This window comes from Ranitomeya variabilis, chromosome 6 (genome assembly GCF_051348905.1).
Source record: "Ranitomeya variabilis isolate aRanVar5 chromosome 6, aRanVar5.hap1, whole genome shotgun sequence".
In the NCBI taxonomy this organism is placed as follows: domain Eukaryota; kingdom Metazoa; phylum Chordata; class Amphibia; order Anura; family Dendrobatidae; genus Ranitomeya; species Ranitomeya variabilis.
This window is the reverse complement of record NC_135237.1, coordinates 538,527,899-538,555,230: the sequence shown is the minus strand read 5'-3', so window position 1 is coordinate 538,555,230 and position 27,332 is coordinate 538,527,899. Positions and strand designations below refer to the sequence as shown.

The 27,332-nt window shown below is 46.9% G+C and overlaps 1 protein-coding gene across 4 annotated transcripts in view; it reads right to left on the bottom strand.

Moving 5' to 3' along the window:
- The window catches only part of COL14A1 (collagen type XIV alpha 1 chain), a 193,363-nt gene that overhangs the window by 27,853 nt on the left and 138,178 nt on the right, over nucleotides 1–27,332 (bottom strand). For all 4 annotated transcript variants that reach the window (XM_077271151.1, XM_077271154.1, XM_077271153.1 and 1 more), the window contains 7 exons: nucleotides 25,368–25,532; nucleotides 21,400–21,438; nucleotides 19,741–19,879; nucleotides 17,750–17,892; nucleotides 17,045–17,154; nucleotides 15,630–15,788; nucleotides 9,589–9,666 (listed from right to left, as the gene is read on the bottom strand). In XM_077271151.1, the coding sequence (XP_077127266.1) occupies nucleotides 9,589–9,666; nucleotides 15,630–15,788; nucleotides 17,045–17,154; nucleotides 17,750–17,892; nucleotides 19,741–19,879; nucleotides 21,400–21,438; nucleotides 25,368–25,532 (833 nt within the window). The remainder of the gene's footprint in view (nucleotides 1–9,588; nucleotides 9,667–15,629; nucleotides 15,789–17,044; nucleotides 17,155–17,749; nucleotides 17,893–19,740; nucleotides 19,880–21,399; nucleotides 21,439–25,367; nucleotides 25,533–27,332) is intronic.

The following is a 27,332-nucleotide window of genomic DNA, read 5'->3' as shown; positions in this document are numbered from 1 at the left end:
GATCAGTAATGTAATGTATGCACACAGTGACTGCACCAGCAGAATAGTGAGTGCAGCTCTGGAGTATAATACAGGATGTAACTCAGGATCAGTAATGTAATGTATGTACACAGTGACTGCTCCAGCAGGATAGTGGGTGCAGTTCTGCTCAGCTGCTACTCACTGTGCTGATTGTGGGTGCGGTCGCTGCTGAACCTGCAGTGTGCTCCTGAGCTCCTGAGAACCACCACCTCTCCACCCGGGGACCTGCTCTCTCTCTTACCCAGGGAGGGAGTGGGTTTCCTGGGATGAGTGAAGGAGCCAAGTCCCAGGCTTCTGCTTCCCGGACCAGGCTGGCGGGGGGCAGAAGGAACCAGCAACCAGCCTGCACATCAGAGGATTCGGGGGTGAGACGCTCCACCAGGAGTCGCAGCAATGTGGCTCCTACTCCCCCCAGGTCTGCAGAGACCCAGAGAAGCCGCAAGGCTTCCATGGAGGAGAAGCCTGCTAGTGTGCAAGATGGCGGTCCTTCTGGAGGAAAGCTGAGTGCTCACGGAGGTGAGGCCGACCTCACTGAAGAGGGTTGGGCGCTGCAGAGCCCCCGGGAGTCTGTGTCCACCTATGCCTCCCGGGTCATGAGCCACCTCCGTGAGTATGAAGACGCAAGCAAGACCATCACGAGGCTCCGAGAGGAGCTGCGCTGCACAAGCAACAAAGCTGCAGGTTCCTCCAAACCGAGGAAGAATCAGCTCCAGGCAGAGGTAAGGAGACTGAAGGATGACATCAATGAGCTTGAAGTCAGAAAACCTTTCATCAGAGAAAAAAGTGGACCATTTAAGGAAAAACTTATTAATGAAGATCGATTCAGAGAAATGGCTGATAACAGAGAGCAAAGGCAGATGGGGCTGCAGCCTGAGTGCCAGGTGGATGATGATGATGAGGAGGAGGATGATGACCAGCAGAAAGCCCCACCTGGCAGCCTGCTTAGTCACTCACAGGCCACGTGCAGCGAGCTCCCTGCTGGACAGGCGACAATGACATCTCGTCGCAGTTCTGCTGGCTCTGGGGAGGACAGTGACATCGACCAGGGAGGGGCACTAATGGCCGAGATCAAGCTCCTGGAGTCCCCAGTGTGCCTTCAGAACTTCCATCTTGGTGATGATTTGCCAGAGGAGGCACCTGGGGGCCGGAAAAAAAAGGTGAAGAAGATCAAACCTAAGCTGCAGGAAGCGGTAAGCTATGTATATGCCCCCCTCCCTGTACCCCCTGAGTCGGCTGCAGGGTCAGCTCGCTGTATAAGCCCCGTTGCCCAGCCCAGCCCGGGTTCTGCTGTGGATCCGGTGCAAAGGCGCGGGGAGACTACAAAGCAATGTAGTGAGGCGCAGAGCTCCGTTTCTGCTTGTAGTAGCGGGGACGTAGCATCAGGTGCATCAGCCGAGAGGCTGGACAGTGAGGGCGGCCCGGCGGCGGGCGAAAAATCAGGCCACGATACTGTGGTGCGCTCCCCAGTGGGAGGGGGGAGCAGCCCGGTGTCAGGGGCAGCTCCGGTAGCCTCGGTGCCCCTGAATGCTGTTGCCGCTGATCACTTAGTTGAGAAGCGGCGGCAGTGTGAGGGGGTTACCGGGGCTGGGCGTTCCGGTCCTCCCACCAAAGTCCTGTTCTGTGTTGGCGCCGCTGGTCAACAAGATCCTGATGCTAAGGATCAGCGGTGCCTCACAACAGCGAAAGATCAGCGGCGCCTGGTAGCAACCATGAAGCAGCGGAAAATATCAACTGATGATGCGGAGGGCACACATAAAACCAGGGGTGAGGTCACCTCCAGTTCTGTGGAGGAGACTCAGCCCCTTGTGCCTGATGATGCGGAGGCCAAAATGTCACCCCCTGTTGTCACTGGTCCAGCAGGAGTGAATGTGGTGGTGGGTATGGATGAGGAAAACTCTTTGTCTAGTGGTGTGGTTGCTGGTTTGGTGGAGGGTGAGGAGGTTATGGAGGTGGGTAATGGTGATACTGTTGGTGTGGATGTGGTCACTGGTCCGGTTGCCCCCCCGGTGGTGGCAGCACCTGTCAGGAGTTATGCCGCTGTCACCTCCGGGGGAAATAGGGCGTCCTCCTCGTCTATGGGCTCTGGGGACGGCATGTTGCAACGGCGTCTCCTGGAGGCTCTAAAGAAGGGAGAGAGATCACTAATGGTAGAGGGTCGAGAGGTTGATCTATCCTTCTGGATAGAGAGGCATGGCCTCGGGGCCTTCCGAGAGCAAAGAGGGGGGGATACAGTGTGGTCCCTCCCAACAGCCGGGCCGGGTAGTGTGCGTAGGAATGTGGTCCGTCTTCGGTGGAGGGGCAGTGATGCGTGTCCTCCAAGGTCGAAGGTTGTGGAGCTCCTGCTGAGGATGGGCTTCAAGGCGATTGACATCTACGCCTTGATACATCCCTATTCCACACCTGAGTTTGATGTCAGCTTTGTTCGGCCGGAGGGGCTTGAACTTTTCTGGTCGAACTATGAGTTGGCAAAAAATGAGCCCGGCTGGCGAGACTTTGCCGTTCAGGCGGTGTCTCGCCAAAATCAAGTCAAGAAAGTGACCGTGATGACATGTAACGAGTCGCTTTCTTGTTATGACATCATGACGTGGCTTGGCCGGTATGGAGAGGTAGTGGAGATGCCAAAGAAAAACCGTGACGAGTTTGGTATCTGGTCAGGGGCCTGGACGTTTATGGTAAAACTTAAGCGTTCAGGTGGTACGGTTGCCCACATACCATCATCTGCCTTCCTGGGTAGGGATCGTATCCTGGTCTTCTACCAGGGGCAACCGAAGCTCTGTCACAGGTGCGGCGACCCCACACACTTCAGCGCAAACTGCACTGTGCAGAAGTGTGCATTGTGTGGGGATGTCGGCCATCTTGCTGCATCTTGTGTGGAGATTAGGTGCCACCTGTGTGGTGAGTTAGGTCACCCATTCAGCCGTTGTCCTCGCTCCTTCGCTAACGCAGTCGTGACCCCGGTGGGAGAAAGCCGTGAGGCTGATTCTGCTGGGGAAGGGACTAGCAAGGGTGAGGGAGCTGAGGGGCCAAGGAAGAAAAGCAATAAAAAGACGCCTGCCCAGCTAAGGCGTCTAGACAAGCGCAGACAGGATAGGGAGCTGGGCGAGCCTCGGGCTACTGGGGCGGCCCCTGTCCTGGATGCCAGTCTTGCTGCTGAGGCCCCAAGGGATGATGAGTTGGATGAGGAGGTCAGGAGGATCCACAGGGAGGAGAGTGCCACTGCCTCAGAGTCCTCCCATTATGAAAGTATGGATGAGGATAATAGGCAGTGGCTAGAGGACAAGCGTAAGCTCGGCACCAAAAAGAAGAGAAAGAAGGGAGATAAAAAATCTTCTCTCACTCTGACCAAGGTACCTAAGGAAGGAAAAACCGACTCCCCTCTGGTTGGTCTGTCTAACCGGTTCCAAGCCCTTGAAAACATCTCTTCCTCTGAGGAGGAAGCTGAGGGTGAGGTTCTGGCTTCGGCGGGGCTCACAGGGGGCGCCGAGTCTCCTCCTTCTGGGAACATAAGATCCTTGGAGGGAGGGACTGGCCCAGAGTCCGGAGACGAGGACGAAAAAAATAAAAAACGCGTGGAAATGGATACCTCCATGTCATTAAAGAGGGGGAAGGATTCCTCCTCTGAGGCAGAGGATAAGGGGAGTGGGAAAAAGAAAGCCATCTAACTCAATCACCAATGATGGCGGAACCCACTCCGTTGACGCTGGCGTCCATTAATGTCGCCAGCATAAAGTCAAATACAGCTAGATTTGCGGCCTTTGATTTTCTCAGCCGGGTTGAAGCTGACATTTTCTTTTTGCAAGAGACCAGGCTGCCAAACATGGCAGATGTGTTTAAAGCTAAGAGGGAGTGGAGACTCGGGCCCTCCTATTGGTCTCTTGCGGCCGAGCCGTATAGCGGAGTGGCGGTCCTTTTTACCGCACCGGTGGAATGCCGACGGGTTATTGAGTTAGAAATGGGGAGGTGCCTGATCTTAGATGTCCTCATGAAGGGACAAGAGCTCCGGCTCATTAACATCTATGGTCCCCAATCTAAGTGGGACCGGAAGTGTCTCTTTATGAGGATCAAGCCCTACCTTTTTACAAGTCGGCAGGTTGTCTTTGGAGGGGACTTCAATGCTGTCACGAGGCCCCGAGATAGAGGAGGTTCCAGAGACAAGCTGACTTATGATAGCGTCGCCCTTAATAGTATAGCTAGTGAGGCTCGCCTGGTGGATGTCCACATTCGGCACACCCCAGGCCACGAGGGGTTCACCTATCATAGAGGTAACTGTAGGTCCAGAATAGATAGGTTTTATTTAAAGGAGGAAGCTGTCTCTTCAGCAGTGTCTGTTGTTGAGGTGGAGTTCTCCGACCACTGTTTAATTTTGTTTTCTCTGAATGTTACAGAGACCCTCCGGATGGGAAGAGGCTTTTGGAGGCTCAATTCGTCTCTCTTGGAAGAAGCGGAGATAAGACAGTCCTTTGAGGATTTTCTTCAGAGCCAGGTACCCTTACTGGATCTTTGTAGTAGTAGGTCAGAGTGGTGGGAGATGTTCAAGGAAAGGGTGGCGAGATTCTTCCGCCAGCTCTCGAGCCTCAGGAGTCTGAGCAGGTACCGCCTGTATCAGGGTCTGAGGAGGAAACTCGAGCATCTTGTCTCAACTGGAGGTAGCCGCGAGGAGATCTCCAGAGTGAAATCTTTGCTTATGAGGTGTCAGTACGATAGACACGCATCTTTGGTTTTTGAGAGGGATTACGGGAAGTACCGCTCGCCCGACCCTTACAGAAACTGCAAGATGTCAGTGAATAGTAAAGTGGTTACAGGACTGGTCGACACTACGGGGTCCCTGAGGCGATCCAGATCAGGGATCCTGGAGGTTGTCAGATCCTTCTACTCGCACCTCTTGGGGAAGAGGGATCTTGATTGGGATGAGATGTCGGCTTTCCTGGCAGAAGCTGTCCCCGAACCAGGGGTAGACCCCTCTCTTGACGTTTTGACAGAAATGATCAGGGAAGAGGAAGTTCAGTTGGCGATTGAAGGGCTTGCTCCCAAAAAATCGCCTGGTCCAGATGGCTTAACATCTGAATTCTATAAGACCTTTAAGGACGTTTTGGTTCCCCTCTTGACTGAGGTATTCAATGAGTGTCTTTCCTTGGGCACTCTGCCGAAGTCAATGAGGAGGTCTGCTCTGATCATCTTGTCAAAGGGTAAGGACCCGTCTTGCATTGAGAATTGGCGTCCCATAGCGCTTCTCAATGCAGACAGGAAGGTTCTAGCAAAGGTGCTGTTTAATCGGCTGGTGAAATTTGCACCCCGACTCCTTTCGGGGGCCCAGCATTGCTCTGTTCCAGGCCGCAGCACATTTAGTGCTGTGCTCTGTGTCCGAGAGGCAGTGGAGCAGGGTAGGGCTGGTCACTGGAAGGGGTACATGCTGTCACTGGACCAGGCAAAAGCGTTTGATCGGGTTAATCACGAGTACCTCTGGTCCGTCCTTCTGAGATATGGCCTGCCGGGGGGGTTTGTTGATTGGCTTAAGACCTTGTACAGTGGGGCAGAGAGTTTCCCGCTTGTGAATGGTTGGATTGGTAGCTCTTTTGAGGTTGGGTCCGGTGTTCGCCAGGGTTGTCCCTTGAGCCCGCTGCTGTACGTGTTTGCGATTGACCCTCTTCTTAGGAGGGTGGAGCGTGGACCGTTGGCCGGGATCGGGATGGATCAGGCAGCACCGGAAGCCACTCTGAGGGTGGTGGCGTATGCCGATGATGTCACTGTGTTTGCTTCCTCTCACGAGGAGGCAGGGTGGCTGATGTCAGAGGTAGATCGCTACTCGGAGGCATCCGGGTCCAAGATCAACCGGGATAAGTGTGAGAGTCTCTGGCTGGGAGGAGGAGATCCTGGTTTTGATCTCCCGGACACCCTTCCAGGACCCAAAGTCTCTGCAAAAGTCCTTGGCATCGAATTTGGCCAGGGGGATTACCCCAAACAAAATTGGGACAGCAGGCTAGAGATCGCCACTCAGAAGGTGAACCAATGGAAGGGTTGGTCTTTGACCCTAAGGGAAAGGGTAAACCTGAGCAAAACTTACCTGCTCCCTTTACTGATTTATCTGGGCAGTGTGTGCATCTTGCCGGAATCTCTCTGGACTCGGGTCTACAGTTTGTTCTTCCAACTGTTATGGGGGAATAGACTGAACCTGGTCAAGAGGGAGGTTACTTACCGTACGAGGAGACTAGGAGGGTTGGGTATGGTCAACCCTGTGGTATTCCTTGTGGATACCTTCATTAAGATCAATATCGCAAACCTCTGGAAAGAGAGGGCTCCTCCGTGGGTATTCTCCTGTAGGGGATGGTTTCAGCCTTTCTTCCAGGAATGGGAGACAGGAGGGCAAGTGAAGGATCTTCGCACACCGCATGGACATCTTCCGGCTTACGCTACCTTGGTTCTGAAGGTAATTCGTCGGTGGGGTCTGGGAATGTGGGAGATCAGGACTCTGCCAAGGAAACTACTTGACAGTAGGGTTCTGTTGACCCATTTCCAGAGGCCTCTGGCGCTCAGGGACTGCCCAAGTCGGGATCTTGGGGTGGGTTTGCATCTTTTGAATTCTATCAGGATCCCCTCGAAGTTTTGGGACTTGGCTTGGCGCTGCTTCCATGGGAAACTGTGTGTGAGGGACAATCTGAAGTGTAGGAGCTCTGAGGACAGGAATTGTCCTCGGGAGCATTGTGGTACCTTGCTGGAAAGCATGGACCACTTCCTGCTTCATTGTCCCTTCAACACAGAGGTGTACAACAGGGTGGGCGCCTTCATTGGCTGGTCTCGGCTGGCCGGTCTCTCCTATGCGGAATGGGCCTATGGAGCATTCGGAGACCTGGGTGGTCGGGACCGCTGCACCTTATTTCTAGTTAGCGCAGTGGTTAGGTATCACACGTGGAACGCACGGTGCTTAGTATCGACGCAACGAAAAATCCTCCCAGTGGACGATGTGTTTAGGACCATACTCGGTGACCTGGTGAAGGTGCGCTCTCTGGAGTATGGGCGACTGGGCGCACGGAGGGCCGCGCTCCTCTGGAGGGGCTTTTCTTTTAGTGTGCCCTAGTCTGGTCATCTCCTTTCCTGGTGGTGGGCTGCTGCTGACACTGTAGATTTTTGTTTTGTTTGATCATTATACAGTGATGTAGGGCTGCAGGCGCCGAACTTGGGCTTCGTGTTTTGTAATTATTGTGGTGTGTGCTGCTGTATATAATGTATATATTGTATATGGGGATATAGATTTGGGTGTAGGTGTTAGGTTGGGTGGTGGGAAAAGGGGGGAGGTGGGATTATCTTGTGGGACTATGGGACACCGGGTTGTTTGGGGAAAAAACTGGCACTGCCTGATCTGGCCTATGGACGTTGGACATGGACTGAGGCATGAGACGCAGGACCAGCTCTCAGGTCAGTGCGGGGGGTTGGGAACGGAGGATAGCTTGTAGTATTGTATATATTTGTTTAATTTGTAGTTATTTTATTTAAAACTAAAAAAAAAAAAAAAGTTCCTGTATATAGTCTTTGTTTTCCATTGTTTATTTTATTTGTTATTATTATTTTGTTTGGTGACCGGACCTGAAGTTATTGTTCTGTATATACTGTATAATATGTGTGAGAGGAGAGAATGAGCGGCTGGACCAGTGTTCAGTATACTGATTATTTTCTGACTAATATTTTTGTTATGTTTTCTGCTATTATTGTTGTTATGTTTTTCATTTTTATAATATAAGATCTACAGGATGTAACTCTGGATCAGTAATGTAATGTATGTACACAGTGAGTGCACCAGCAGAACAGTGAGTGCAGCTCAGGGGTATAATACAGGATATAACTCAGGATCAGTAATGTAATGCATGTTCACAGTGACGGCACCAGCAGAATAGTAAGTGCAGCTCTGGAGTATAATACAGGAGGTAACTCAGGATCAGTAATGTAATGTATGCACACAGTGACTGCACCAGCAGAATAGTGAGTGCAGCTCTGGAGTATAATACAGGATGTAACTCAGGATCAGTAATGTAATGTATGTACACAGTGACTGCACCAGCAGAATAATAGTGAGTGCAGCTCTGGGGTATAATACAGGATGTAACTCAGGATCAGTAATGTAATGTATGTACACAGTGACTGCACCAGCAGAATAGTGAGTGCAGCTCTGGAGTATAATACAGGATGTAACTCAGGATCAGTAATGTAATGTATGTACACAGTGACTGCACCAGCAGAATAGTGAGTGCAGCTCTGGGGTATAATACAGGATGTAACTCAGGATCAGTAATGTAATGTATGTACACAGTGACTGCACCAGCAGAATAGTGAGTGCAGCTCTGGAGTATAATACAGGATGTAACTCAGGATCAGTAATGTAATGTATGTACACAGTGACTGCACCAGCAGAATAGTGAGTGCAGCTCTGGAGTATAATACAGGATGTAACTCAGGATCAGTAATGTAATGTATGTACACAGTGACTGCACCAGCAGAATAGTGAGTGCAGCTCTGGGGTATAATACAGGATGTAACTCAGGATCAGTACAGGATCAGTAATGTAATGTATGTACACAGTGACTGCACCAGCAGAATAGTGAGTGCAGCTCTGGGGTATAATACAGGATGTAACTCAAAATCAGTAATGTAATGTATGTACACAGTGACTGCACCAGCAAAATAGTGAGTGCTGCTCTGGGGTATAATACAGGATGTAACTCAGGATCAGTAATGTAATGTATGTACACAGTGACTGCACCAGCAGAATAGTGAGTGCAGCTCTGGAGTATAATACAAGATGTAACTCAGGATCAGTAATGTAATGTATGTACACAGTGACTGCACCAGCAGAATAGTGAGTGCAGCTCTGGGGTATAATACAGGATGTAACTCAGGATCAGTAATGTAATGTATGTACACAGTGACTGCACCAGCAAAATAGTGAGTGCTGCTCTGGGGTATAATACAGGATGTAACTCAGGATCAGTAATGTAATGTATGTACACAGTGACTGCACCAGCAAAATAGTGAGTGCTGCTCTGGGGTATAATACAAGATGTAACTCAGGATCAGTAATGTAATGTATGTACACAGTGACTGCACCAGCAGAATAGTGAGTGCAGCTCTGGGGTATAATACAGGATGTAACTCAGGATCAGTAATGTAATGTATGTACACAGTGACTGCACCAGCAAAATAGTGAGTGCTGCTCTGGGGTATAATACAGGATGTAACTCAGGATCAGTAATGTAATGTATGTACACAGTGACTGCACCAGCAGAATAGTGAGTGCAGCTCTGGGGTATAATACAGGATGTAACTCAGGATCAGTAATGTAATGTATGTACACAGTGACTGCACCAGCAGAATAGTGAGTGCAGCTCTGGGGTATAATACAGGATGTAACTCAGGATCAGTAATGTAATGTATGTACACAGTGACTGCACCAGCAAAATAGTGAGTGCAGCTCTGGAGTTCTTACAGGATGTACTTACAATGTTTGTAGATTGGATCTATAACATATAGAATGCATCAAGAATGTTAGAAACAATGTAGATTAATGAGAACGGTTCTCACCAGTGCAGGAAGTTCACAGCATTTATCTCTACTGGCCCAAGAAGAAGCACAAACAATATCAAACATCTGGAGCTGGAACTAAAGACAAAAGCACAGCAGGCAGATTAAAAATATCATAGTCGCTGGATACAATGAAATGACAGGAATAGATAATGAAATTACAGCTGCGAGACAGGAGGCCGGGTATATCCCTGCTATGTAGTGATCCTGGTGATAGAATCTATTCCACAAACGTCAATATTCATTAAATGGTGAAATGATTGGCTATCGTTCAGATCAGTTTGGTTACAATAGTATGAAATGATGATTATTGGAGTCGGTGTGAAGCTTATCTGGGACGTGTTGGAACAACAATAAGGCTGTGTTCACATAAAGGTTTTTGAAGAGTTCAAAAATAGTGAGTTTTCAGGCTCAAGCCACTTAAGGAAACGTTAATTTTTTGGGAGTTTGCGGCAGTTTTTCTATTTCCTGAAGCATCTCAGACTATGTGCACACGTCATTTAAACACAGGCGATCGCACCAGGTTTTTCAAGTAGGAGGAACTTCAGGAAGTTCTGCAGTTTTTTTTTTCCTGAAGTGTCTTTTGTGTCGTTTTTTCGCTCATTTCCTATCATTTTTCTGATGGGTTTGGCTGCCGATGTTCTTTTGGAGGGTTTTTCCATAGTTTTTGTGACGTCTCTTTCACTATCGTTTTCCGGTCGTTCTCAAGACATCTTTCAAGTTTCCCATTGACTTGTATTGTAACGTACAGAGGTATTCCGAGCAGAAAACGCCAGAATTTTTTTCCCATCAGCTGTTTTTGAAAAACCTCTTCAAGAATAAAAATTAGATAAAAATCTTTCTAATGCGAACAGCAAAGTGGATTTTTTTTACTAGAAATTAATACGAGACTTTTTATAGAAATTTGAAAGCTTTTTTTCTGAGGATTAGTTGCTTTTTTAAGAGGATTTTGAAGCAGATCCTCTAAAAAGTCCACATCAAGAGTATTTCAAGCAGTTTTTGATGTTGATTTTGAAGGATCTTGAAGCGGGTACTCTTGAAAATCCATGTAGAAGAACTCTGCCTTAACACTATAAACCACACGCAGCTAATGTGTATAGGGCACCGGAAAACTGATCGTTAGTGAGATATATCAATTAGCCATATCAGAACGTCAGATTTTGGATTTATGATTGATATGATTGATTTGTTCTCCCGGAGATAAGACACCAGCAGAGTTATCAAGGAAAGACAACTGAATTCTCACCCATCCCTTGTAGATTGTGAGCCTTCGCGGGCAGGGTCCTCTCTCCTCCTGTACCAGTTATGACTTGTATTGTCTAAGAATATTGTACTTGTTTTTATTATGTATACCCCTCCTCACATGTAAAGCGCCATGGAATAAATGGCGCTATAACAATAAATAATAATAATAATAATAACTGAGATGTCTGTTGGCCAAGTAATCAGCCGAAGCATTGATATGTATGGCTAGCTTTAGACTAAACCAATGGATTACCAAGAAAAGACCATTAACACTTGATCATCAGAAATCTACCATAAATCCTCACCAAGGATAGGCAGTAATCTATTAGATGGCTGAGAATGAACACTGCGTTACTAACCCACTGGAACAACAGGGATTGACAATGGGTCACAAAAGATTTAATGTACCTCTTCTCATTACCAGAAATGGCTATCAAACCTTACGAAACGTGGCTGTCATGCCTCAGTTTCAGGACTCGATTCGGTGACCTCTTGCTACATGGCTGGTTTCTCTTTCTGCTGAGCCACAGCCAGTTTGGTAGCTGTCCAACTGCTGATGGTTCTTTTGTCTTTCTCTCCTATCTTTGGTTTGCTTCTTTTCAGGTTCCTCTCACTTCCCATTTTGGTTCTGTCCTATCGCTTCTTCAGAGGGGCTCTTTATACTCACCTTGCACCTGCCATCCAGGTCCGGTTTTAGACAAAGTGGGGCCCTGGGAAAAAGTTTAAACTGGGACCCCAAATACTCACATATTGCACCATCACACAGAAACATTTTGGTTGTATTTACATGCGCTGAGTTCAGGCAGTTAAACGAGTGTAATCGACAATATTGAAGTTGTTCGACGCTTGTTCCCGAGTTTCGGTACATCAGCTCAGGAAGAATGATGGGGACAGATAGTCCTCGATACACTATAGTACATATAGTATAATGTACTCCCCATGGTCCTTGATAGAGTATCATGCATCCCCCTCATAGGATATAGTGCAGCCCCCCTCAGAGTATACTGCAGCCCCCTCATAGACTATAATGCAGACACCTCATAAAGAATAATTCAGCCCCCTCAGAGTATAATGCAGCCACCCACACCAAAATATAATGCAGCCCCCCACACACACAGTATTCAGCCCCCCACACACATATAATGCAGCCCCCTCACACACACAGTATAATGCAGCCTTCACACACAGTATAATTCAGCCCCCCCCCCACATACAATATAATGCTGCCCCCTCACACACACAGTATAATGCAGCCCCCCACACACAGTATAATTCAGCCTGTGATGGTGTGATATGCTATGTGGGTATCATTTTTGTGTATATTTCTATTTTACTGATTATCATGGTGTTACTGTATCTTGCAGGATGAGTTGTTATTTGCCATCTGATATTCTCCCCACAGTTCTGTATTGTTATCTCTCCACAGGATCAGTGAATAATGTTGTTTGCTAATATGCTAATGACATGTTGACCTAGCTTGTTGAAACAATGAGCCCCTGAGACCTTCCCCCTCCTGGCCTGTGAATGAGGGGGGAGACTTGTAAATATCAGGGAGGTGAGAGACAGAGATCAGTCTGATGTGGAACCATGATGTGAAGAGTATATGAGAGAGAGAGAATAGAATATGGACTGTTACCCTCTGTGCTGGATTGTTGGACTTTTATTCTGTAACTGAACTGCATTCGTGTTCTGGAATATTTAATCCTTTGTGTGATGGATCCTATATATGGACCTTTCGTGTTTTGCCTAAATAAAGGTCTTGGAATTGTTCACTATTCTCTTGCTCTGTTGATTGTGTGATACCGGAGAAGGAACCCGTGACACAGCCCCACACACACAATATCATGCAGCCCCCTCACACACACAGTATAATGCAGCCCCCTCAGAGTATAATGCAGCCACCCACGCCACAATATAATGCAGCCCCCCGCACACACAGTACAATGCAGCCCCACACACAGTATAATTCAGCCCCCCACACAATATAATGCAGCCCCCTCACACACAGTATAATTCAGCCCCCCACACACAATATAATGCAGCCCCCTCACACACACAGTATAATGCAGCCCCCCACACACAATATAATGCAGCCCCCTCACACACAACATAATGCAGCCCCCACACACAGTATAGTGCAGCCCCACACACGGTATAGTGCAATCCACATGCACACAGTATAGTGCAGCCCACACATGCACACAGCATAATGCAGCCCCTCACACACACAGTATAGTGCAGCCCCACCACACACATTATGATGCAGCCCCCCACACACAGTATAGTGCAGTCCCCACACAAACAGTATAATGCTGCCCCCACACACAGTATAGTGCAGCCCCCACATAGAAACAGTATAGTGCAGCAACACACACATACAATACTCACCTCTCCTCCTCGTTCCTGCGCTTCTCCAGGCTCTGATCCAGTTTCATCAGCTCCACTGCTGGCACAGTTAGGCTCACGATGAAGTGACATCATAATGCGCTTGCTGAGTCAGAAGCAGAGGGGGAGTAATGGGAGAGAGAGCGTCATCTGACGCTCTCACCTCCATCACTGCTTTCAACTGTGTCTGCATCTATGATGCCGATAAGTTGAATGCGTGATGCAGGGGCCCTCTTACTCACAGGCCCCATAGTGGCCACACGGTTTGCCGCTATTAGCAGAATGCCACTGGTTGGGTACCCCTGGAGAAGCGAGGGCCCTCAGCAGCTGCCTGGTCTGCCTGCCCCTAACGCTGGCCCTGCTTGCATCTTTGCTGGCTAGATTTCAAGACAACTGGTGTTTGGAGATCCAGTTCCTCAGATAGGAATTATTTTAGCTTGTTAATCTCTGTTGCTTTTCCTACAGTCTGTTTCTGTGTATTGCTCCCCAGTACCCTTTCCTTTCTTTTGCTTTTGGGGCCTGGGAGGTTTCCAATGTATTCCGTTTGTTATGTGGTTCTTCTTATTCTCTTCCATCTTCCCTGTGAACACATTCATAGGCCTGGGCCTTTCCCTCAAATTTTTGTGCATCTCACTTTATAGTTATTATTGTTTTAGGATTGCACATTGTTTATAGAGAGGGTGCAGTTACGGACATTCATGATCAGCCAACATTGAGTGGGGTGCCATTACCTATATTTAGGTGCCAACCTCTGAGGTCAGGCAGGGACAAATAGGGGTCAAATTAAGGACTTTGTTAGTCTGACCTGTTGGGATCAGCTGTTTGTCTCTCCTGGCTTGTATGTAATCCGTGTGAATGTGCTTAAACAGTCATAACAGAGGCTAAACCATAGGATTACCAGGTGACCATAAAAAAAGGCTTGAGATGGATCCCAAGAATGGATACTACATGACCAAGGTTGTGAGCTAAACAGTGGATCACTAGGGATCAAGGCTTACCTATTGACTCTATGGAAGGTTGATATATGACTTTTTCCCAAATGAAATCACTGAATTTTATAGTATTAACATAATTTACATAATTTCCCATAGTCATGTGTGACCACCGCTTCAGAAGAATAATCTATACAGGACTTCGGAAATAACGGCGAACAGCTTTACTCACAAAGGAGACTTCGCAACGCTCATTCTTGGAATTGGTAGGGGTCCACGTGGTTGCACTCATTTATTACCGTAGAAAGGTGATACATGGTGTTTATGGAACAAATCTTTAATTCGTTCACCCGAAGTGGAATGCTACATCACGAAAAATTCCTGTGAACCTCATGTACACACCTGGAAGTTATCAATGCAATACCACCACTGGATCAACACAAAGTAGTAATCCCACCATTGGGATTAAAGGTACCTTCACACTAAACAACTTTCCAACGAGAACGACAACGATCCGTGACGTTGCAGCGTCCTGGATAGCGATCTTGTTGAGTTTGACGCGCAGCAGCGATCTGGATCCCGCTGTTATATCGCTGGTCGGAGCTAGAAGTCTGGAACTTTATTTGGTCGTCAGACCGGCGTGTATCGTCATGTTTGACAGCAAAAGCAATGATGCCAGCGATGTTTTACATGGAGCGTGAACGATAAGTGAGTCGCCGTTACGTCACTGGATCGCTCCTGCATCGTTCTGGAGCTGCTGTGTTTGACGTCTCTACAGCGACCTAACAGCGACGCTGCAGCGATCTAGTTTAGGTCGGATCGTTGTCTATGTCGCTGGAGCGTCGCTTAGTGTAACGGTACCTTAAGATTAACATGTAATCTATAATGCTAAAACACTAAGCCTGGAATGATGTAAAAAAAAAAGCAACTTGGACTTTAATTTTAAGGCTCTAGGGGTCTATTGGGTTAACTAATGAAAGAGACAGAATACCTACAACTCCCTCAGTAACTTCTTTCCTAAACAGAGGATTTTTCGAAAAGTGGGCAGCTTGGTAAACCAATAAAATTTGTAAGACCTTCACAAAAACACAAAACTTCCTTTCCGTGCACTAAACAATGGAGTCCATTAATGAGCCGGCCTGGTTACGTTGACGTCTGGTTGGAATGCAGCCACTTGTTTCCCTCTGGTTGTGAGTGGGGTCGGGTAATTAATGAAGCAGCCATTGTGTACAAGGCTTTTTTTGTGTTTAGGCCGATCTCCAATAACCAATTATTTTTACTATCTCTCGTGCTCCTTGTGTTTGCGTTAGCGCATTATCTCCATACTGAGGACAGACAATGGAGCAATCTCATAAATGTAAATTTATTGCCTAACGGGATAACACGGACCGCAGGAATTTGTTGAGTGGGTTTAGTCATGAATGGCCCTTTGTCAAGAAAGCCTTCCGTACGTCTAATGGTGGGACACATTGCACTTACTGGAGCAGAGTTGTCCTTTGGTCCTCTAGATCGAACCATCCTTCCCAGAACTTCCAAGCCATCGACTGAGATGTTTCCAGCTCCGTTTATTGGCTTCTCGCCCACTTGTTTGCAGTCGATGACCAGTTTGGCAGTCGTCTTGGTTATTACTATGTGTACCTGGAAGATAAATACTGTCATAAATCTGTGCCACAACAGGACTCTGCTTTTTTTTTGCTTTCTAGAGTTGTCTATTGATATTATGTAGGGGGCTTTATATGTAATTTAAATGTCAAACATCCACAGAAGTGTCTGATAGGTGCTCTTTCCACCCTATAACTTGTTTTATTCCAGTATATACAGTATGGCATTGTTTGGCATACTCCTGTCTTTTCCTTTCAGATGTTTTACGACCACATCAAAGTTCAGCTCAACTTTGTTGTGGTCAGTGGTAAAAAAAGGAGTCCAGAAAAAGTCACATCAAAGAGTTATTATAATCGCCATCAGATTCGACTTGCTTGTGGATTCTAAGTTAACTCATTATGCAGCCGACAAACTGTAAGGAAAGAAGCTGTAAATGTCAAATGGTGCAAACCATTTAATTAAACCCTATTGCGAAATTATTCAAAGCCCATTTGAAGGGTTAGTTTTATGTTTACATTTTAGTATCGTTAGGTAGTACTTGTAAAAGCAAGCACTTTTGCAATTTACTGTTTTTTTTTTAAACTTGCAGTCGTTCTTGAGATATTAATACTTTTCTTTAGCTTACTGCTGTTGCCTAGGAGACCGACCATCGCAGCTGTCTGGATTGTAAGCAGTGCGCTGAAGCTGGCCGGGATTAGGAGGAAACATTGCGCTTTTTAGCGATCCTGGCCGGCCTCAGAACAGCACCTACAAGCTCAATAGAAAACAATTTGTAAGTGCTGTGCATGTTCTACTGTTTAACAGCCGTGGTCGGTCTCCAAGGCAACAAGATGTAAACAAAAGACAAGTGTTAAAGGAGTTGTCCACTACTAGGACAACCCCTTCTTAATCTGAATGTTTATCTCAAAAACGGTTTCAAATTTTAAAAAGCAGTAAATTGCAAAAGTGCTCGTTTTTATAAGCAGTATCCAACAATACCAAAATGCCATCATGAAAATAAACCATTTAAATGCATGTATTCTGGGATTAAAATGATTGTATTTGTATTTCCAAGCAATATCCAACAATAACCATTTACGAAGTTGGGAAAAACACATTAAGTGAAAACAAAATGTCCTATAATGCTACATAGGTTATAAAAAGATGTAGATCCATCAAGTTCAACCTTTCTTTTTTTCCCACCAGTTAAAGGCTGATACTATGTCTTCCGGTTGGGCAATCCACAGTCTGACTGCTCTAACTGTAAAGAACCCTTTGATATTGATATTATAATGTGGATCTTTTACACTGACCTTATGGAAACTGCCATGGAAAATCTTCCTAACTTCTGGTCCTTCAAAGGTAATGGTTTGAAACTGCCCCTTACTGTCATAATTGAAATAAGTCAAGGTCTTTCCATTGTCTGTACAGAAAACAATCTCATGTAAGTATAGACGTAAAATCTAAAAGCAGTGTAATGCCGGATCCACGCATCCATGTTCCACGGTCCGAGTAGGGATCGCGAGACACGGACCGGCCGTGGGTCTCCTGGCCCAAACTTGATATGTGCCCATGGGGCTGTTGAGTTTGGGTCATGAGATCTGCTCCCAGTCCGTGCATTGCGATCCCTACTCAGACGCGAGACATTAATGTCTGAATCCAGCCTAAAACAATCTACAATTAATAATTCAAGCCTTTTAAACTATATCTAGCTTTTTGTAACTATTTTTACTACTTTAACTGCTATAAGTCCCACCGGTTTGTGTATACAGCTCCTATGCAGAGCAATGTTTCTCCACTACAAACCTTCTGTGTGTGTAGTCTGATCCTGCAGATTAGCAAGGAGACGAGGTATAGGGAGTGGAATAATTTATAGTCTGTATCCAAGGAGACACATAGGTCTGCATAGGAGCTGTATACATAATGAATTGGAGCAATGTAAAAGAAGGGCTGCAAAGCTTTACATACCCTTTAAAGAACAAAGTTATCCCACATCCATCTCTTCCATAACAACTTACTGTCGAGTATTACACCAACTAGCGGCTCATATTCTTTATTTAAGATTTCCCAGAGTGCAAATGGTTCTTTAGGGGTGTCAGGAAGGATTCGGAAAAGGAAGGAAACGGTGTAATCTGACGGAAGGCCCTCTGGATGAATGTGTCTGTAACAAGGAGAACATGGGGTAAGGATTTAGTGTACAAGGATACAATATCCGCATGTTGTTTTGTAGCTATGTATTGAATTCTGGAAAGGATCATACATTTTCTTATATGACCACCATGGCTGACTGATTAGGAGAGATCACTTCATAATATTTTAGGATTGGTACCATGGGCAATCTAATGAGACAGGTAGGTGGTTTTGCATACGATGATCCTTTATTGGCTGCACAAATTGGGACTTCAAAGGGTTATTCAGTGGACAGTAGCCACTAGGTTAGAGCAAATGGAGGCCTGCTTCCCCTGTCGCCTTATAGAGAAAGCATGTGACTCCTTCCTCTATTGCTCAATCAGAGAGAAAGCCTGGGAGTCCTGCTTCCCTCTGTAACTCATGGAGAAAGCCTGTGAGTCCTACTTCCCTCTGTAACTCATAGAGAAAGCCTGGGAGTCCTGCTTCCCTCTGTAACTCATGAAGAAAGCCTGTGAGTCCTACTTCCCTCTGTAACTCATAGAGAAAGCCTGGGAGTCCTGCTTCCCTCTGTAACTCATGAAGAAAGCCCGGGAGTCCTACTTCCCTCTGTAACTCAGAGAAACCCTGGGAGTCCTGCTTCCCTCCGTAACTCATAGAGAAAGCCTGTGAGTTCTATTTCCCTCTGTAACTCATAGAGAAAGTCTGTGAGACCTGCTTCCCTCTGTAACTCATGAAGAAAGCCTGTGAGTCCTACTTCCCTCTGTAACTCATAGAGAAAGCCTGGGAGTCCTGCTTCCCTCTGTAACTCATGAAGAAAGCCCGGGAGTCCTACTTCCCTCTGTAACTCAGAGAAACCCTGGGAATCCTGCTTCCCTCCGTAACTCATAGAGAAAGCCTGTGAGTTCTACTTCCCTCTGTAACTCATAGAGAAAGTCTGTGAGACCTGCTTCCCTCTGTAACTCATAGAGAAAGTCTGAGAGACCTGCTTGCCTCTGTAACTCATAGAGAAAGCCTGTGAGTCCTACTTTCCTCTGTAACTCCTAGAGAAAGCCTGGGAGTCCTGCTTCCCTCTGTAACTCATAGAGAAAGCCTGTGAGTCCTGCTTCTCTCTGTAACTCATAGAGAAAGCCTGTGAGTCCTACTTCCCTCTGTAACGCCTAGAGAAAGCCTGTGAGTCCTACTTCCCTCTGTAACTCCTAGAAAAAGCCTGTGAGTCCTACTTCCCTCTGTAACTCATAGAGAAAGCCTGTAAGTCCCCATTCCCTCTTTAACTCATAAAACCTGGGACTTCTGCTTCCCTCTGTAACTCATAGAGAAAGACTGGGAGTCCCGCTTCCCTCTGTAACTCATAGAAAAGTATGGGAGTCCTGCTTCGCTCCGTAATTCATAGAGAACACATGGGAGACCTGCTTCCCTCTGGAACTCAGAGAAAGCAGTGGTAGTCTTGCTTTCCTCTTTAACTCATAGAGATTGCCTGGAAGTCCCCATTCCATCTGTAACTTATAGAGAATACCTGGGACTCCAGCTTCCCTCTGTAACTCAGAGAAAACCTGAGAGTCCTGCTTCTTTCTGTAACTCAAAAAGAACACCTGAAAGTCCTACTTCCCTCTGTAAACTCAGAGACAGCCAAGAAGATCTGCTTCCTTCTGTACCTGATACAGAAAGCCTAGGAGTCTCCTTTCCCTCTGTAACTCGTAGAGAAAGCCTGTGAGTCCTGCTTCCACCACCCTCACAAAAATAGTGCTTGAAAGCATGGTTGACCTGATCCATTCCCAGAAAAAAAAACCCTGTGAGTGTTGATTCCTTAGTTTTTTGGCTAATGGAGACCGATCTGTAAAAATATACATATGTGGACATCATCCATTAGACTCGTACATACTTGGTGGGTTGGGACACCAGCGCATCCTTGTGTATTCTGAAACAAGGGAAGTTATTGAAGGTTCCAGGCTCCATAGAGATCCCATCAATGGCTGCATACTCCTTCTCCACCAAGCCAAACATTTCCATCATTTTGAACCCTGGAATTGTACAATGAAAGCATCTTTATTACTCAGATGTGTATCTCCTATAGGTGGGAAGGCTGCTCTATCAAAATCACACATGAAAGTCTAAAACTTAAAGGGTTGTCCATTCATTAGACAGATATCCAATGGTTCTCCATGTGTTGCATTGGCATCCTTCCAAAGAACGTGACTAGTGATGAGCGAATATACTCGTTACTCGAGATTTCTCGAGCACGCTCGGGGGTCCTCCGAGTATTTTTTAGTGCTCGGAGATTTAGTTTTCATCGCCGCAGCTGAATGATTTACATCCGTTAGCCAGCTTGATTACATGTGGGGATTCCGTAGCAACCAGGCAACCCCCACATGTACTTATGCTGGCTAACAGATGTAAATCATTCAGCTGCGGCAAGAAAAACTAAATCTCCGAGCACTAAAAAATACTCGGAGGTCACCCGAGCGTGCTCGAGAAATCTCAAGTAACGAGTATATTCGCTCATCACTAAACGTGACATGTCCATGAGAAGTTCCACCAACATTTGTAGAATTTGTGGACTTTAACATGTTGGAAACAATTATGTAATATTACCCATCTTTGGAGAGCTGGACATTGCCTATGATCACTGTAATGGCAGTTTAATAGTCAGCACCTGGCACATGCTACCTGTACAGAAGGCCAAAAATGCATAAAGGTTTTGATCAGCCAATGAAAACTTCTCTTATCAACACTTAAAGAGGTTGGAATGAGAGAAATGTGATCACTTTTCTCCAGAAACAGCGCCACTCTTGTCTACAGGCTGCGTTTGGTATTGTAGGTCACATGCTTCATTTTTGTTCCTTATATTTCTTGAGCTGCTAGGAGTCTTTTTTTTTTTTTAATCTGCAGCTTTTCGCTTCCTTATGAATTTAGGCTGCGTTTTTCACCCATTCAAATAAATGGAAAAAAAATGCAGTAAAAAATAGTACTAAAAAACATACTATTTTTCCTCCCAACTCAGCACAGCAAAATCCGCTGCATGTGAACATACCCTAAAATCTACCTAAGTACTCTGCTTTACTTTCTTCAGATTGGCTACGTAAAGCTGAAATAAGGATCATACTAATTTCTTTTTACCAGAGATCAGGGCAACATGGGAATTCAGCTGACACAGGGGTGAAGCTAAACTGCTGTCAGATTCTAAGGGCAACCATAAGAATTTCGCAAGAAATCGGTTAAAAAAATAATAACTCAAAATAACAACAACAAAAAAATCGGTTAAAAAAAAACAATAAAAGCAAAGTATCTGTAAGGTAATTATCCTACAGAATCAACATCGTTAGCCGGTTTAGAATAATGCACACATTGTTATCCTGTAAATACATAGAAATAGCCGGTTACAATGTTAATATTTAAGTTTCTGTACTCGTGCACTGATCGTCTTACCGATGTAGGAGTAAAACAGGTCTATAATAAGGTAAAGAGCAAAATATCATCAAAGCCAAGAATGAAAATCACAAGGGGTCCAACTGGGAATAATTCACCTGGGGGACAAACATACCTGACACACTGTTGCCTTGAATGTACGCCCACGGACAAGCTGAAAAATACATAAGTATATGTCACACAACCAGTATATATATCGTCAAGCGCCCCAGCCCATTTACTGCTTACCCAGACTCAGTGTAAAGCCCCCTATAAGGGCCAGTCACTGCACCATTGTAAAGGATGAAGGGGCTTTCTAGAGCACCATGGCCCCTCATTCTGCTGGTTGGTGTGTTTTCATTCAGTCATGTCCTATTTTAAGGGTTTGTCCACTTTAAAACAAATCTATATAGCAGTTTCTTCAATAAATATAAAGAACTTACTGTATACACGTTTATTTCCTAAGGTGCCCCGATCTCCTGATAACATTGCCATCTTCAGTGCCATCAGGTCCACTTCTTTGAGAAATTACCACATGGACACTTTGAACCCTTCCTCTCTCCTGGTGTCCTGAATTCATGAGAATCTGTATGCCTATGATGCATATATAGTTCAATAGAAAGGTGGAGCAGGGAGCTGACAGCTCCCTGTTCCACCTTTCTATTCAACCGTATCTACATTCTAGGGACGCAGATTGTGGTGAAATCAGGACACCAGATGTAGAGCCACACACAGTACAGACCAGAGCAGCTGATTCAGTATTTATTTTTTGTCGGTGCACTATTCTGCATGGCAGGAAGAGGGGCATCATACTGTATTGGGGTCACTGTGGGGCATCATATTGTGTTGGGGGTCACTGTGTGGCATCATACTGTGGGGTCACTGTGGGGCATCATACTGTGTTGGGGTCACTGTGGAGCATCATACTGTGCTGGGGTTCACTGTGGGGCATCATACTGTGTTGGGGGTCACTATGGGGCATCATACTGTATTGGGGGTCACTGTGGGGCATCATACTGTGTTGGGGGTCACTGTGGGGCATCATACTGTGTTGGGGGTCACTGTGGGGCATCATACTGTGTTGGGGGTCACTGTGGGGCATCATACTGTGTTGGAGGTCACTGTGGGGCATCATACTGTGTTGGGGGTCACTGTGGGGCATCATACTGTGTTGGGGTCACTGTGGAGCATCATACTGTGCTGGGGTTCACTGTGGGGCATCATACTGTGTTGGGGGTCACTGTGGGGCATCATACTGTATTGGGGGTCACTGTGGGGCATCATACTGTGTTGGGGGTCACTGTGGGGCATCATACTGTGTTGGGGGTCACTGTGGGGCATCATACTGTGTTGGGGGTCACTGTGGCGCATCATACTGTGTTGGAGGTCACTGTGGGGCATCATACTGTGTTGGGGGTCACTGCGGGGCATCATACTGTGTTGGGGGTCACTGTGGGGCATCATACTGTGTTGGGGGTCACTGCGAGACATCATACTGTGTTGGGGTCCCTGTGGGGCATCATACTGTGTTGGGGTCCCTGTGGGGCATCATACTGTGTTGGGGTCACTGCGGGGCATCATACTGTGTTGGGGTCACTGCGAGACATCATACTGTGTTGGGGTCACTGTGGGGCATCATACTGTGTTGGGGGTCACTGTGGGGCATCATACTGTGTTGGGGGTCACTGTGGGGCATCATACTGTGTTGGGGGTCACTGTGGGGCATCATACTGTGTTGGAGGTCACTGTGGGGCATCATACTGTGTTGGGGGTCACTGTGGGGCATCATACTGTGTTGGGGTCACTGTGGAGCATCATACTGTGCTGGGGTTCACTGTGGGGCATCATACTGTGTTGGGGGTCACTGTGGGGCATCATACTGTATTGGGGGTCACTGTGGGGCATCATACTGTGTTGGGGGTCACTGTGGGGCATCATACTGTGTTGGGGGTCACTGTGGGGCATCATACTGTGTTGGGGGTCACTGTGGCGCATCATACTGTGTTGGAGGTCACTGTGGGGCATCATACTGTGTTGGGGGTCACTGCGGGGCATCATACTGTGTTGGGGGTCACTGTGGGGCATCATACTGTGTTGGGGGTCACTGCGAGACATCATACTGTGTTGGGGTCCCTGTGGGGCATCATACTGTGTTGGGGTCCCTGTGGGGCATCATACTGTGTTGGGGTCACTGCGGGGCATCATACTGTGTTGGGGTCACTGCGAGACATCATACTGTGTTGGGGTCACTGTGTGGCATCATACTGTGTTGGGGGTCACTGCGGGGCATCATACTGTGTTGGGGGTCACTGCGGGGCATCATACTGTGTTGGGGTCACTGTGGGGCATCATACTGTGTTGGGGGTCACTGTGGGGCATCATACTGTGTTGGGGGTCACTGCGGGGCATCATACTGTGTTGGGGTCACTGTGTGGCATCATTCTGTGTTGGAGGTCACTGTGGGGCATCATACTGTGTTGGGAGTCACTGCGGGGCATCATACTGTGTTGGAGGTCACTGTGTGGCATCATTCTGTGTTGGAGGTCACTGTGTGGCATCATACTGTGTTGGAGGTCACTGCGGGGCATCATACTGTGTTGGGGTCACTGTGTGGCATCATACTGTGTTGGAGGTCACTGCGGGGCATCATACTGTGTTGGGGGTCACTGCGGGGCATCATACTGTGTTGGGTCACTGTGTGGCATCATTCTGTGTTGGAGGTCACTGTGGGGCATCATACTGTGTTAGGAGTCACTGCGGGGCATCATACTGTGTTGGAGGTCACTGTGTGGAATCATTCTGTGTTGGAGGTCACTGTGTGGCATCATACTGTGTTGGAGGTCACTGCGGGGCATCATACTGTGTTGGGGGTCACTGTGGGGCATCATACTGTGAGTGTGGGGGCATCATACTTTGTGAAGGAGCATGAAAGGCATATCATTCTGAATGGTGACCATGAAAGGGGTATCTTAGTGGGTGGGACCACTAAAGGGCATCAGCAGAGGCGCTATTTTTTGTGCGCATGCTTCAATACAAGTCTTGCTTCCCTGTCTTTAAAAGTTGTGAGATATTACACTCTTTTGTGACTGCAACCAGCCAATTTGCAGTAACCCCTTTTGTTGTTTTCATGTTTTGCTTTATTTGGGGAACAATGGCAATTCTGAAATCTGCTCTGGGACCCCATAATTTTTATGCACATATTTGATGCACAGACATGGCAGGGGACAGCTATTCAACCCTATTCACCAATATTAACAAGTCATCCCAGGAAATGCATTTAGCACAAATTGGAAGCTAAACTGCCGTACCATTAGAGATCAGGGCAAGAAAAGTATATCAAAAGTTCTACATATTTATAAGTGAAACACACTTAAATATCTATTTATTCTCCTCGTGTATCCTCACCCATCCCCTGCAGACTGTGAGCCTTCGCAGGAAGGGTCCTCCCTCCTTATGTACCTGTGTGCCTTGTTTTTTGCTCATGTTTAATGTATTTGTCTATATTTGCCCCCTTTTTCACATGTAAAGCGCCATAAAATAAATGGTGCTATAAAAATGTACAATAATAATAATAATAATAATAATAATAAAGTGGTCAAACCCTTTAAAATATGGAAAACCCAAGTGGGCTGCCATCTAGTAAACAAGTAAGGACTTGCAGGTGACGAGGATGAACCTCCACCTTTGTGTAGAGAGTTACTGTTGTATCTAACACTCAGTAACAGTTTAGCGTTTCGAAGTCAATAGGACTTCTTCCTCAGGAGATGCTAGGAAGAAGTCCTATTGACTTCGAAACGCGTTGAGAATAAACCACCATTCTTTATCTTCAACTCGCCTGGACCTTTACTTATGCAGCAGCGCAGATGGAATCCACGAATTTTCCAGATTTAATGTTATAATTTGGTCACCAGTTTTAAGAACCTAGTTGCGCTCTTCTCTCCTATAGTGTCATTTATTGGAGTCTAGAAGATGTCATGTGCACGTAACACAAAGAAGTTTTCTAGCTCATAAAAAAGGTCCCAGGTGAAGGTCCCAGGAAGGAACTTTTTCTGATAGAGTCTGTGTATGGAAGAGGATGAGAAGACATTAGACGTTGGCTCTTACTTGCTGTTGCTGTCTCGCAGACAAATGTGATCAGTTCATCTTCTATTTTCTTGAAGGCATCAAAGTTGTCGACAAAGAACGCGTGCCTCTCGCTGGGCTTGCTGCCAATGTTCACTAGCTCTGCATAGTCTGCATCCGCCACTCCGATCGCAAAAATACTGAAGCCTGGGAGGAGGAGAGGACACAGGAGTTTAGGCAGACAGTCAACTTCCCACTACTGCGAGTGCAAATACACAGGTCATAGCCAAAAGCAAACATGATATAATCAGAGCCGTAGACTGCCGATGAAAGGTGCGGCGGGCAGGACGACCATATGGTTTATTTTAGAAGACCGACTTAAAAATAACATTCATATTAAGAGAACCTGGTGAACGTTTCCCTTATGCACTGGGTAGGAGGATGATACAAGACCTAGTATTGAAGCTTTGCATTTCCCTGCCAACCAGAGACCACCCACCGTCCATACGTAATGTAGACCAACTGTGCACTAACAGCCCATAAAACTTACCTGTCCTTTCACACAAAACCTGTAGAAAAGCAAAGTCTTGCTGCCCCAATCCCCGACAACAAAGGTAAAAATGTTTTTGGTGCACGGACAAGTTTAATATATCTGTCCAAATTATTATGCTCTGTAGTTTAGTGTTTACTCTTTTTAATAGGCTGTCCCTCTTCATTAGTATTCTTCCAGCACAATAGGTGCTTGGACTTCATTTCCAGCATGCATTGGCCAATATTGTAGAACTGAAAGCCCATCTCTTTGGCATGTGCAGCGCCCCAGAGTCCTGGTCGTTGCAGTATTGTGGCTCCGCCGCTATGGGGAGCTATGGTACGTCTGATGGCACTGAAGGAGTTCATCTGACCAGGTATCACAGACACCAAGTCATTTCACAGCCGGGCCTCCAGGGGGAGCTAAGGGTTCTATTCATTAGGCCACTCCTCACATACTGGTAAAACTGGGGGTCAGGCAGGAAGTTAGGACAGAAAGCTGACTGGGTTGGAACCAGGCAACACCTTGTGGCAGAGGGTGTTGTGGGGGGAAGATTCGGTAGGGCCCCTGTCAGGGGTGGGATCCTGACAGAGGCTTGGCAACTGGACAGAAGGTTACGGGACCGTGCCTGCGCAGTATAGCGGCGGTGCCCTAAGAAAGGATTAGAAGCGAGATAGATTGTGCTGAGTGAGAAACGAGATCAAAGCAACAAGGAGAATACCAGTAGGAGTCGTGCTGAAAGACCGAGGCAACATCCTACTGAGGCGCAACAACCGGTGGCCGGAACGCCGAAGGAAGTATTTCTTTATACAGCTTCAGGCAATACTTCGAACCAACGGCAGGACAGTCAGTCTCAGGCGGGCTGTCTCACCTAAATCACCTATGCAGTCTTGGGGGGCAACTTGTGGAGAGGGGCGACTCTAGGGTCCCGGAAGAGCTCCGAGCCTACCCGTCAAACGGGTGCCGTCCTAACCGTAACATCAGGGAGGGACGGAGGATTAGCAGAACATCATCTAATCGTGTTGTGAGGGAACTTAAGAAACAGACACAACAGTTGTGGGGACTTTCCGTAAGCACAGCAGGGGAGGACCGCAACACATAGCGCTAGAAGGAAGGCACAGATTTCCACCTGTAAAGAGAACTCTGGAGGTGCCATTGGACCGGCCGGACTTGCGCAGCCTGGTTATCCGGATTCCGGACTGAGGATCCAGAGATCTTCAGTAAAGAGGTAAAGAGACTGCAACCTGTGTCCTCGTTATTTACTGCACCGCACCACTACAGCCTCACCACCACCATCATCTATCCATATCTATCATCACTGACTGTGCGCCCCTCGGCAGGGTCACGGACCGGGCCTAGCCACCGTGACAACCCCAGAGCAGAGACTCAGAGGCCCGGTACCGGGTACCCCTCGGCCCTGCGGCAGTGGGGGCGCCGCAACTTGGCGTCACGAACAGGATCTACTTAAGCCTGAAGGA